The sequence below is a fragment of the Aphidius gifuensis genome, linkage group LG3 (genome assembly GCF_014905175.1).
Source record: "Aphidius gifuensis isolate YNYX2018 linkage group LG3, ASM1490517v1, whole genome shotgun sequence".
Taxonomy (NCBI): Eukaryota; Metazoa; Arthropoda; class Insecta; order Hymenoptera; family Braconidae; genus Aphidius; species Aphidius gifuensis.
In genome coordinates, this window is record NC_057790.1 from 19,475,742 (window position 1) to 19,490,035 (window position 14,294).

A 14,294-nucleotide genomic window follows, 5' to 3' on the forward strand; every position below is an offset into this window, starting at 1 on the left:
ATTTGATAAAAAAATAATAATAATTTTTTAAATATTATTGATGACAACTTGTTGCTATTTGTTATTTTATTTTATCGATTTTCATAAATGAATTTATTACTATTTTTTTTTTTTCTTTGATTATTATTTGACGTGTGATAATGTATACATGTTCATTTTAGTTTTAATATTATTATTATTTTATTGTATAAGTGTGCAAAAATACACAAACGATGCACCAACTGGTCGCATCGATCTACCAGCAAGGTTATTATTCCTCCGGGCAAGGACAAGGCCATCAGCTGACATTGCAACTAGCTGCAATACTCACAAATGCCCCGAGCATTTTGTATTTTATATATTTTAAATTCCAACAAAATTCAATTCATCTTTATTTATAAATTAATAATATTTTTGATTATTTTATATATTGTTTAATAAATAATTTCAATATATTATTAATAGACACGTGCTGGTGTTTAGTAATGTAAAAAAAAAAAAAAATATATCTATAAATTTGTACCCTTCGTAAAATGTAAATTTAATTTTTTATAAATTTTTTTTTGTTTGAAAAATATAAGACAATATTAAAAAAACACATAGTCATAAGAAAATATGAGTTAAACTTTTGACACATATTATAAATAAAAATAAACCAAACCCGGAAGCTAAATCGACGATAAGGAAAAATATATATATATCACTGTGCGCGTGTCGTAGCTTTGATAATACTAATTTCAAGGTTATTTTTTTGGTGGCCACTTGAGTTGAGGTCAACAGAACAATAACCTCTAAATATTTAAAATAAATTTGTAAAAATAAAATATATTCTATACTCTAAATATTGTATATATTATAGATATAAAAAAATTTTTTTTATTGGAAAAATAAAATACATAAAATTTCCCAAAAATATTCATTTGAATAAATATTATGAAATACGATTATACAAATTATCATTTTAATATGTAAAAAAAAAAAAATAATAAATATTTTTTATTACATATTAAAATATTGCAAAAAAAAAAAAAAAATATATTTGTATGAGATATACCGAGGCCATCATCATAAGGATCGTCGCTTCCGGCAAATTACAAAAGATGAAAAAAAAAATAAGATAAATAAAATTCGAAAAACGAAAAAATAAATTTCGAATTGTTGACCTAGTGTCCTGTACATGTATAACCTTGACGAAACCAACGTAAATTGTTTCTTCTTTTCACATTTAAGCTATTTCACAGGTAAAAAATTATGAAAAAAAAAAAAATTCTATTTTGTGTTATGTAGTGATACAAAAAAAAAAAAAAAAAATATGACGAAATGGGTTAAATTTTGTTTTTATATTATTTGTTATTTCAAGGAAAGAGAAAACAGAAATAAGAAAGAAATGAAGATGAAGAGTTAAAAAAAAAAAAAAAAATTAAATAAATTAAACAAGAAAGGTAGAGAATAAAAAAAAGAGAATTCTCTTTTTTTTTTTTTTGAAGAATAAATTTGAAGACCTTGCTATCTACTAAAGTTGTGTGTGATTGGCGATGGGCTATTTCACGGTAATATGACCTTGTTGGAATATTCGCCACCACCTGACGGCATCGATTACGTAATTCAAGGACATTATGTCGTTCCGCTTCCACTTTAATCTGTCAGTACGACAACCACATCGTCGATTGACGCTGATTGTGTCTACATATATATACTCTAAATATATTAAATTATATATATTTTTATAATTCAATTTTTTCTCTATTTTACTTCCTCGTTGTATTAATGAAATTCCATTTGTAATTTTTTCATTTTTTTTTTTTTTTTAATCCTATTCTTTTTTATACCTCAAATGATATAACAAATTATTCAATATAATAGCTCATTTTATTTTTTTCTCATTTAAAAATCTTGTATTTTGTATAGCAAAAAAATTAATATATTTTTTTTTTAATTTATTTTATATAATAATTCATCATGATTTAATTTCTAATGAATATTTAATTTATAAATGAATATGATGAGTAAATGTAAATTAATGTGACATATGACTTTTTTATTGTTGCAATTATTATTATTATTTATTTTTTTTTATCTTTGATAATGTATTCTTAATATTATTAATACAAAGAGAATCGATATAAGCTTTGATATTGACGAGGATGATGCTCGACACCTTATGTCACATATAATATAACTAGAGTTGAGTTTACATAAACCAAATCGTTATCGTTTGCTTTCAATTTTAACCTTATCCCTCATTCATTAGCAACAATGAGCAATCACGTTTGTCATCCGCATGCAACCGATAATATTATTATAAAATTATTTTTATTTATTTAATATATAATCATTGTTCATATATGAATAATTTACTGTGTAAATAGTCAAAGATTTTAAATACATATTGTTATTTTGCAATAAAAATGATAATAATAATAATAATAATAAAATTTAGTGAATAATAAATAATCGACACTGTTTAATGTTAAATTTATATCCTTGACCCAGAAAAAATAAAAGACCTTTCGATGTCTCTCTAAATCGTCGTAAGACTTTTTCCTCTTGTCACTTTGATATATAGCTACTTTTTAAATTTATAAATTTTTGATTTAAAATCAATCATAGAATTTTATTTGTTGTATATATATTATTTTATTTGAATTATCAATGTATAATAAATTATTTTGATTATCTAAGAAATTAAAATTTGATATAAAAATTGAGCTAAAATTGTCACCTTGATTTTTATTCGGATATTATTATTTTTTAAGTGATTGCTGGGCATCTAGGATCAAGACGATTGGTCATAATGTTAAACACATCTTTTGACCACAAATTTCAAGGATATATAATCGTTGGAAGTGAAATAAAAAAATAATATAAAAAATACAAAAACCAATATATAACATGGCCTTGTTTGACCCACGCTTTATAGTCAAAATGTTTTTTTTTATTTATTGGAATCTTTGAGGTTTTACTTAATATATTTAACAAAGATTAATTTATAAAAAAAAAAAACATTTTATAATTTTATTTATTTTTCTATTGATGCGCTTCGATGATGCATATGACTGATCGAATTATTGACGATGTAAATTGTCGATTAACCCGGTTACATATTGAGCGTCAATGCCAAAACACGCAAACATTCGACTATATTATTTTTATGCGTATGTGTGTGATTTGTCGATTATTCTTGATAAAAAAAAAATATAAAATAAAATAAAATATAACGAAAACCATTTGATAAAATACCTAATCAAATTATCATATTATTTTTTTTCCGTCAGCTACAATTATAATGAGAAAATTAATTTTTGCGATATTTTTTATAGTAAATTATTATTTATTAGGTAAAGTAAATGATGAGGGAAAATAAAAAAAAAAGTATGGTTGTGTATATAAAAAACGATAGGCCTGGATATTCTGATGTATATCAAAAAACGAAAAAAAAATTATATATATTGGGATCAAGGCTGAAGGATTCTTCTTTTTCGCATCGCTGAATATTTGAGAAAATAAAAAGAGTGAAAAAAAAATTGCGTAGAAGCCAAATAACAAAAAAAAAAAAAAAAAAGTAGCGACTGGACCGATTTACACTAGACATAAAATACATCTTTGCTCTACTTTTTTTATATTATTTTTAAATAATTCGTGTGTGTTTTGAAATGTCTATAAAGACATCTTCTTACTGTTGAAAAAAAAAAAAAAAAAACTTTTTAAAAACCAGACTTTCACGTCTAGGCTATAAATAAAATTAAAAATAAATTTTTTCTGCAAATATTTCGTTAGAATATAGAATTTCAATTTCCGCGTAATGAAGATTTATATTCGTTTTTATTTTTAAATATATATTTTTTACATTGATTGCTTAATGAGTCATGAGAAACGATAAGAAAATTATCGCATTTTATGGCTCTGTTAATCAAATCAGACCCAATGATATTGTTTGATTTTAGTTATCGTCAATATAATTCAGAGAACCAACTAAATTGAGGTCTGCCACACATGTCAATTATTTATTTTTAATTTTTCTGCTATTTTACGAGGTCAACGACTTTTTTTTTTTTTTTTTTTTTTTTTTTCGTTTGTCTTATCTTTACGTTATACTGCCAAATTTGCAGTGTAATAAAATAAAATTCTTATGCTGACGTGATTTTTATACCCACGTTTGCCCTTCAAAATAAACTTCTCGTCTCAAACTTATATATTTCTTTTCATCGCACTTTTTTTGGCTCGCAAATAGACGAATAAAAAAAATGAGACAAATCAAATTTAAAATAAAGAACGTATTTGTATTTTGGTGTATATGGAAAAGGGTGAGTAAAAAAATAAATAAATGAAAATCATTGTGACAAGAAAAAGCATAAAGTTTAAATTTATTATATACTCTCGACCCAAAACCAATGGACTTTCGTCAACGAAAGTGAAAGTAATAAAATTGGGTAAACAAGAGGATGAGAAAAAAAAAAGATAAAAAAAATATTTATAAAGACAGTCTGAAGATAGGATAAACTAAAAACAAAAAAAAATAATAATAAAGTCATTTGAAGTGTCTTATAAAATTGTGCATTTAATTGTCCTGTTTATTTTGAAAAAATTTTAAAACCGATAACCGGATATTTAATGACAATAAAAGTTGTGATTTTATTTTATCTTTTGAAAGCAACAGATCGACTAGAAATAATTCTCATGAAAACTCCCAAAAAGTACCGCGAGAAAAAAAAAAAAACAACAGAGGTCAATAAAATAATCTTGTCAACAGCTTTTATGAGCTTTTTTTTCTAAAATTTCCAAAAATGAAATCTCCTTTTCAATTTTGTTTATAAAAACAAAAATAAAATAAAATGAATTCGAAAAAATACTGTCAACAATTTAAAAAAATTTTTACTCATTTTAATTGGATTTTTTTTTTTTGTTTAAATTTATTTAGAATAAATATTATTTATCTGGATTATTGCCAAGAAATAATATGCCTTATGAAAATGTAATTTACTAAAAAATAAAGTCGTTAAAAAATTTTTTAATTTTAAAAATTTAAACTGGAACAGAGAAGAGTCTGTTGTATGTTGTTAATCTGCAAATTATTATATACGTGAATGGCTACATCGAGTGAAAGTAATAAGAATAAATAAATTTAAAAAAATATATATATAAAAAAATTAAATACAATAAGTCAAATAATATATCATATATACAATGGTGAATGTTTAACAGTGTAATATCATCACTTTCTCTGTGATGCTTGTCTTTTATTTAAAAAAAAAAATTCAACATTTAAATTTTATTCTTATATTGAACAGATGTCTTGTGTGTGACATGGATATTTTTTTTTTTTTTCGAAATAAAGTAGGTGTTGACGATAAAATGAGAGTCGACAATCTCAATTCAGGTGATATTCTGGTTATTTTATACTTTAGTTTTCTCATCGTATTTTTATATTCAAACAGTTGTCCCAGAATTTCAAATAATATTAAATAAACTCATCTCCCTGATTTCACCTTCACTCTTAATGACTAATGGCTATTAAAATTTTATCTTTTTTCAATATCTCATAAATTTTTGTCATTTTAATTTGAAACAGAAAAAAAAAAAAAAACATTCATCTGATTATAATAAATCATACTTTCAAATAATCATATGTGTTTATTAATTATTTTAAATAATAAAAAAATACTTTCATTATATTGTTTTGTTTCTTTTTTCAACTAAAATTATAAATAATACAAAAAATTATATATTTTTGGTGTAATTTAGCTTGAGAAATTTTTAAAAACCAACAAAAAAAAAAATGGTATATCTGTGCTACTTTCCCTTGGCATTTAGAACAAGTTGAATATATAGGTTTCCCATATAGATCAATAAAATTGATCAAAATAGAACATAATCTGTATAGATTAGCATAAAATGAAATCGTACATATATAAAATACAATCTTCCTCTCATGAAATATCTCTGACTTGCAAAATAGTTCATCGTCACCACGTGATCTCACGCTTTCACAATATAGCAACAACAATTCACAACTAAAATTCCCATTTCACATTTTATTTATTTATTTATATATATAATTTTTCCTTTTTTTTTCCTTCAAACACATTGACGTTTATTATGTATACACCGAGTGTCATTGTCCTCGCAATTCAATACGTATACTACATCATCTCGCACTATGACATCGACAACATGTAGCTGTATCTCTCACATGTATTTTATAAAACATAAACTTACTTGTTACGTCAGTTTAAATATGAGAGTTCATTTATTTGGGGGTTGATGTCCTCAATAAATTTCAATAAATGTTGCAATTTTTATTGTATTTACTTGTATTATTTATAATAAATAATAAATATAAATATATTAATAATTTATAATAAATTAATAATATACAAATATATTTTTTTATATTAAAAAATTTAAATTTTTATTAATTATTTCTTCTTGAATCTTCAAGTTTAATTATTAAAATTTATCATGAATAATGACATGTCTTAATACAAAAAATAAAAAGTTATATATTAGTGTTAGAACATTCAAGGACGTAAAATATAAATATAATATATTATGCGAATTTATATAATGCTTATCAAATTTGGGACACCAACAAGGTCGTTAAGTCTATTAGCTTATCATCGTTAAAATAATAATATCATTTTTTTATATAATCACTTGGTTATTTTTAAAAACGCGTGAACCAATTTAATTTACATTTAGTTCAAAAAAAAATTAATTAGTTATACATTTAACTAAACGAAATTTCAAATGTCTTGAATTAAAAAATAGAAAAATTTCTAGGCTCACCATTATTGCAGATGATGAGCTTGCAGTTGATTGATTTTGTTGAATTGTCTCTTTGAATTTCATATTATCTGCAACAATAATTACAATAAAAATTGTATAAATAAAATGAAAAATACTCTTATATATTACAGTAAATATTTAATATAATACTAAATTTATAAAAATAAAACAACAAAAGCTATAAAATAATGTAGAATTTTTTTTTATTTTTGAGCTATTTTAGCGTAACATTTTGAGCTTTATTAGAGCTCGACTTTCGATGTCAATTTAAGTTAAGAATCCGACATTGAATAAACGACAAATTGACTTAAAATTTCTACTATAAAGAATATATATTTTTATCAGTAATACAAATAAGTATTTGTAAGAGTGAGAGTGTCCCCATTAAATTGAATCAATATCTATCAGAGCATGATTATGTATTTCAATGCGACAATGTATGAAAACTAATTAAATTGATATACTAAATATTAAATAAATTCACTTTCACATAATGTGAAATGTCAAATAAAATAAAATAAATATTATATATATTACATATAGATTATTTAAATAACATTCTGCAATAAATATTTCATATTACTAAATATGTTCTCTAATTTTTTTAATAATGATTTTAATAACCTGTAATTATATTGAATCACGACAGGGGTTTAAAAATGTGGGTTTTAATTTGAAAATTGAATAATTGTCATGCAGTTTATCTTGTGAAATGAAATATATAACTTGTCATTAAAAAAAAATGTTATTCATTGATTTTTCATACTGATGATCAATTGCTGATTATAATTATTTGAAAAAATTACGATAAATATTTTGTATAGTTTCACTATTTGAACTTTCTTTCTTGACTTGATATGAACTTTTTATTTACTTTTTAAAATTTTATAATAGAGGGTCATCGATTGACTTTTATTTTTTAAATTTCTTCATTATTGCTGGTTGTTTTTTTTTTTTTTTTTTATACAATCATATATTTACATTGTTTCTAAAGTACATTGACACGCTGAGAAAATTTCACTTACGCCATAATAATTTTTCAAATAATAATAGTTTTTTTTTTTTTAAGATTCAATTTGACATTTATTTACCACAATTTACTAATTTTATATTTTATTATTTCTACAAAATTATTAAAATTGAATTTAATATTAATAAAAAAAAAACAATTATTATTACTTTCAAAAACAAGTTAGTAGTTACATAAATTCAGAATACAAAGATTAAAAAAAATATAAAATTTCTAAAGATTCAAATTGATATATAGGTATATATATCATTTAAAAAATTTCACTCAATTGCTATTTAAAAAAACAATAATAAAAAAGAGATACAAGTTTTCTTATTTTTAATATATTAAAAAACTTTTTAAAGTTATTAATTGATATATAGAGACACGATCGATAACAATCAGTTTATTGTGATTCGCACATAAATTATTTGTAGATAATATTCATTAAAGAAGTTGGTTTATCAGCGTAACGAGAGTAAATTTCTAAAATGTTTAATAGCAAACAGGTATATAAAAAAAAAAATTGTACAATGTCTACAATTGTATATAACAAAGTTCGCGTTTAATGGAGGTCGCACGACAACGAGTGAAAGATGTTGATGAAACTGAAAGTTTTATTCGCTCTACTTTCCATTACAGTTGGTGCCACATCACCCATCAACTAATTGGGTCAATTTTTTTTTTCATTTTCATTATTTATATTTATTTTTTATTCTATAATTTTACATATCAAGTTCAAAATTAATATGCAAATAATTAATATGGGCATTTAAAAATATATGGACATTTAAAAATTTATTAACACATTTTAATGTTTTATGTTATATCAAAGTTAAGAAGAGTTGTAACTTTCCAATTTAACCAAGATGTTATTGACACTGTATATCTATGTACAACTTATAAAATCCATACCGGAAATTAAATTAGATACACATAAAATTTATGGACATTTATAAATGTATTCAAAAATTTATATTTATATACTTTTAGTCTTATAGAAAAAGTTTTGATAGCAACAAAATGTTAATGATATTATATATATAGTTAAATATTTTGACTTTTTTTCAAAGATGGATTGTAATAATTTTATAAAAATTTCTGTAGAGATAGTAATGCAATATATCAGCCAAACGAATTATTGCTCAAACCAGGAAATAAAAAGTTTTTAGAATTACATGATTTTCTGTGATTACAGTATAAATAAGTGTGTCAATCAGTTATTCCTTGGTAAATTGGGAAAAGTACAATATCGTTATGTTATATTCCAGTTGTTTGTAAAATTATATAGATATACATTGTCATACAACCTGTTGCAATTTTAAGACGTCACTCTTCAACACGAAAGGTGAAAGACCCTCAGATATTCGCGTGCCGATTGGATATATAATTATTTATTTTTATTTTTGATGTTATTTTTTTAAATTAAAATATATATACTTATAAAAATATGTATAAGTATTTATTTTTTTTTGTCAATAAATTGGTTCAATTATCGTTAAAATAAAAAAAAATAAATAAATTAAAACACATTTTAATGTGATTTGCAGTCAAGTTGTAAACTTGTATTAGATTAAATGACTAATTTGTTTACTTTCTCTATTTTAAAAAGTAAAAGTTTTTTTCATTTTCTATAATTTTTAAATTGTTTATTACAACTGGCTGGTGTGCGAAAGTATAACGCATTAAATAAAACCTTTTAAAAAAATGAAAAATTATAGATATATACTTGCAGTTTTGTAACACACAACTGGCAACAGTTGGTTTACTTAAAAATAAAAGCAATGAAATATCACGTAGCACTTTCCCAGACGACAAAAAAAAAAATAAGAAAAATAAAAAATTTAGTAAATATATATAAACAGGCGTATATACTTTTCATGGGAATTTATATGAATAAGGAACTGTGTGACTAGGTTAATTCTTTCAACCATGGACCATTAGGACAGTTATTTGCAGAATTTAATTCTTTTTCTTTGGTTCTAATGATTTTTTCTTTTCTTCAAATAATCGACATTTGAGGTGTTATATATTTATTTTTTTGTCACGTGGAGAGCTTGTTTTTTCGGCATGAAATATCAAGGGAATTTTCAAGTTAATTTGTAACTAATGGGTGTGTCTTAAAAATAGTAGTTTAACCATATGAAGTCGGAAAAAAAAAGATGTTTAAAAATGACGAGTCATAGTGTGAGCGGGTGGTCGAAGATTCAACCGGAAACATTATCTTTTTCATTCAAAAAATAAAGAAAATCATGAAAAATCGATGGATGGATTTTAAAATGATGATTTTCGAAGAAATTTGATTAATCCTCAAAAAGAAAACCATGCGTTCGTTAACATGTGTAACCAAAGAAAGAAAAAAAAAAAAAACTTATTGAATTTTTGGTTTATAATTTGAAAGAATATAATTAATAATAAATTTTTTAAATAAAATTAATACATCTTTACAATATTAATCGAAGATTATTTATGAGTAGTAAGTACATTGACCTACTGACAATTCTTTCTGATGTATATTTGTAATATACTCTCACAAAACTTTTCTCGTAGAATTATTTTTACTCTGTATAAATTGAGTCACGCTCGATTTCTCTGATATTGTTGTTGCTTGTTGAATTTTTTTTTTTTTTTTCAACACTCAACGAAAGATTTCTCTTTGTGCAAAATATCAGTTTGCTTTACATGTGATATACATGTGATGAAAATAAATATCAAATAAAATTTGTACAACGTGTTAATTAATTATTTAAAAAAAAAGTTAAATTACAAATTTATTTTTCTACAATTCATATATACTTTAAATTAATCCAAGCAGTTATTTTAAACTCCTTAATTAATTTATAATTTTTTAACTTTAAATTAAAAAGCTTTGTCTCTAATATTTCTTATGTAAAATAATTAAGTTATTTCAATTTGAAAATATTTTTTTTTTCTTCAAGTAATAAAGATTTAAAAATATGATGTAGACTTTATAGTTGACTGACGAATTTCAGGGTCAATCAATTACAAATATATATAACAAAACTAGTTGTTTTATAGTCGAGTAAACTCAGCCCTTCGAGGTCACACCACTTCACCCCTTCATCATCATCATCATTCAGCACTCACGCCTTTGTTTATATATTTTTATTCTCAACAATACACCATTGAACTTGATGTTTTAATTTTTATTTTTTACCCGACTACTTCCCTTTTTATATATCATCATTATTTCTATATAATAATTCATTTTTTTTTCTTTATTTCATAACCTTCAAACTATATGTATACGTTACAAGCTGGTTCAACGCACCGAATAAATGAACCATTTGTATAAATACGCATTCAAAAACGTGAACATGATATTATCACTAAAATGGCAGTTTATTTATAAAAAACTTGATGCATATTTTTACGATTGTATACATCATGTTATAACATATTTTAAAATAACAATAATTTATATAATATTGTATGCATACAGTGAAGATTTTTGTACTTGAAGACTAACATAATTATTTCAAATATATATTTATGTTTCCGGTTTGTGAATGATGATATTCAAGTGGTGATTTTTTTTTTATAACGTTCAAATCATATGAAGATTGTATAGTATATCTAAATTGCAATGTTGAAAATCATCTGTGGTCAAGATTGTTGATATGGAAATTAATATTAAATAACTATTTTTAAAACAGCTATAGTGGGCGACTAATACATTATTTTGCGAGTGGGTGTACTTACATACTTTTAAATAATAATTTAATTTTTAAAAACACAAAAAAAAAACGGGTTACTTCATGTAACGAGTGGGTGATGGGGTTTTATTTTTTCAAAATCATTACTGTGATTTCTAAATATTTATTAGAGTCAATTTTTTAAAGCAAAAATTGTTATTAATTTATAAAATATTGTATGACGGTTTTATTTATAGCCAGGTGTATAAATGATGTATTGTACATTTTGTCACGTACATTTTTATATATACATATGCCTACACACTTTTAGTTTAGGTTCAGGGTCATTTTCAATGTATAAAAAAAAAGCATGTATACTAATAAATAAAAAAAAAATTTAAAAAAAGAAAAAATAAAATTACCAAGAAAAATTTAATAATCCTAAACGACTTTTAAGTTTCCAAGTTTCCCTTGATCGTTGTCTTTTTATTATGATTGCAATTTTTTTATTTTTTTTTAACTATCATTATCCACCTGGCAAGGGGTCCATAATCGTATTTTTTTTTTTTTTTTTTCCATAAACATTAAAATATTTACTACAAATTTACTCGAGATAAAAATTTACTTTTTATAAATTTTTTGGCACAACGAAAAATAAGAAAAATAAAAAAACGAGCCAAAAGGCAGACTTGAAAATATAAGAAAGAAAAAAAAATTAAGAAAATAAAGTTTTAAAAAAAAAGGGTTGAAGAGGACAAAGGGCTTTGAGAGAAGAGACAAAAATAAAAATAAAAAAAACTGCCCTCTGATGTGCTGCAAAAATTTTATGTTTATATATACCATGGAGGTTAATGTACGATGGTAGACGCAAAAATCCCTTCAAGGTCAATCCCTGTTCACCACACACTCACCATATATATGACTTTTTGTTTATTTAATATAATTTTTAAATATATACTTGTTAATTTATATTTACATATTTGTCTACCAAAGTGTAGAGAATTGATTGGCGCCAGGTCTATTCTTCATGGTCACATGATTATTTAAAATAATAAATATATTTATTACTATTTTACAAAATAACTATGCCAAATTTAAAAATATATATTAACCACATGATTGCAACAAAGATGCGTACAAATAAAATCATCAAAAATATATTTTATTTAAATATTTTGATATTTTAGAAAATTTTCACATTTTATTTTTGATGTTAATGGGAATTAATGACAGCAATTATGTCACAATGTATGTATAATTTGTGTTAAAAAATTTTATATTATTTTAAACAAACAAAATATATGTACTTGTGATATTGTTTTACATTTTTTTGATGTTTATAACATATTGTCATATAAATATATCAAAAATGTCGGATTAAAATTTTTCACCGATAAAGAACAAATAACTCATTCAATTTTTCTCACTTGATATAGTTTTTTTTTTTTTTTTTTTGCAAATATTTATGAATAATAATAAGAAATAAATATATAAAAATTCTTCAGAGATAATGATCCTTATCCAAGAATTAAAAGATGCACGAAAGTCAGAGCTATCTCTTACAAAAATTAAAAAAAAAAAAAATAAAGCAAGAGGGGTTTCAAAGAAAGTAAAGGAAATGAAAGAAAGGGAGAAAAAAAATTTGAAAAAAAAAAAAAAAAAAAGAATTAGAGGGTATACGAAATGGGCAGTCATGGCAGTTTTAAAATGCGTCCATGGTTTCTTATTATTTTTATAATTTTTTTTTTTAATTTTCTTGAGCGCATATTGAGGGCCAAAAACACGAGAGTTGAACGACCGTCAGTGCATCCAGACTGCAGACATTCAATAAAAATATCCTATACATATGTAAGCATATATATATTTTGTTTCTCATCTTCTTTGCTAAATTATTTTTATGGTAAATCTTTTACAGTGTTTGTCCGACTAAATATTTATATATATATTTTTTTCATCATTTATTCATCGAAACTTTTCAAGTATCATCTTAAAAATAATTTTAAATAATGATCTATTTTTTAGATAATACATATACATACCTATATCTCAAAATAAAAGAAAAAAAAAATTAAACAATCTGATATAATTTAATCTTGAATAGTGTAGCATTATTGTGTCCTTTAAAATGAATGGCATGTTGGAAGAAGAAGGCTAGATCGACGCTCGAGATGATACATATATATGTGTGTTTTTGCTTGTGTATATGTTGATCCCTGCGTGATGCATCCTCCTTTGTTATTTGACTGCAATTCTTATATATATATATATATATACATATAATATGCATACCTACATGTGATATGAACTTAGGGCAACGCACTCAGTTGACTGCACGTCACTCACAAACGTAAAAATACAACGACAATGACGAGTTTTTTTTTATATAAGTTCATCAGCCTTTTTATTTTGTATTTTATTTTTCTTTTTACTGCACTTGTTAGTTGTAAATTTATTTGATTATTTATTTTAAATCCAACTTTATGAATAATATATACAAAGGCATTATTTGATGAGCTTTTTTTTATTTTACACTCAGATATAGTAGAGTCTTAAAAATATTTCTGTATTTAAGATAAGCTTTCATGTGTAGAATTAAGGGTAGTTTTAAAACTATATATCGATTTGAAGTTTTATTTATGTATTAATACAAATGTTGATGTATTTACTGAGTAAAGTAAATGCATCGACATGAAAATTAAAATTACAAGTCAAATTAATATATAAACTTGAAGCTTTAAGTATTGTACAGTGTTTAGTGTTGTGAATTTTGTAATTGACTGTCAAACTAATGAGTTATAAAGCCATTACTTAACAATGGACTTAAAACAAGTAGATAAAATCAAAGAAAAATACATTCAAGATGA

General features: G+C 23.3%; 1 protein-coding gene across 2 annotated transcripts in view; it reads right to left on the reverse strand.

Annotated features, from left to right (window-relative positions):
* The window catches only part of LOC122852522 (pre-rRNA 2'-O-ribose RNA methyltransferase FTSJ3), a 67,428-nt gene that overhangs the window by 17,984 nt on the left and 35,150 nt on the right, over positions 1-14,294 (reverse strand). For both annotated transcript variants that reach the window (XM_044152385.1, XM_044152386.1), the window contains exon 5: positions 6,766-6,833. In XM_044152385.1, the coding sequence (XP_044008320.1) occupies positions 6,825-6,833 (9 nt within the window). In that variant the 3' untranslated portion in view covers positions 6,766-6,824. The remainder of the gene's footprint in view (positions 1-6,765; positions 6,834-14,294) is intronic.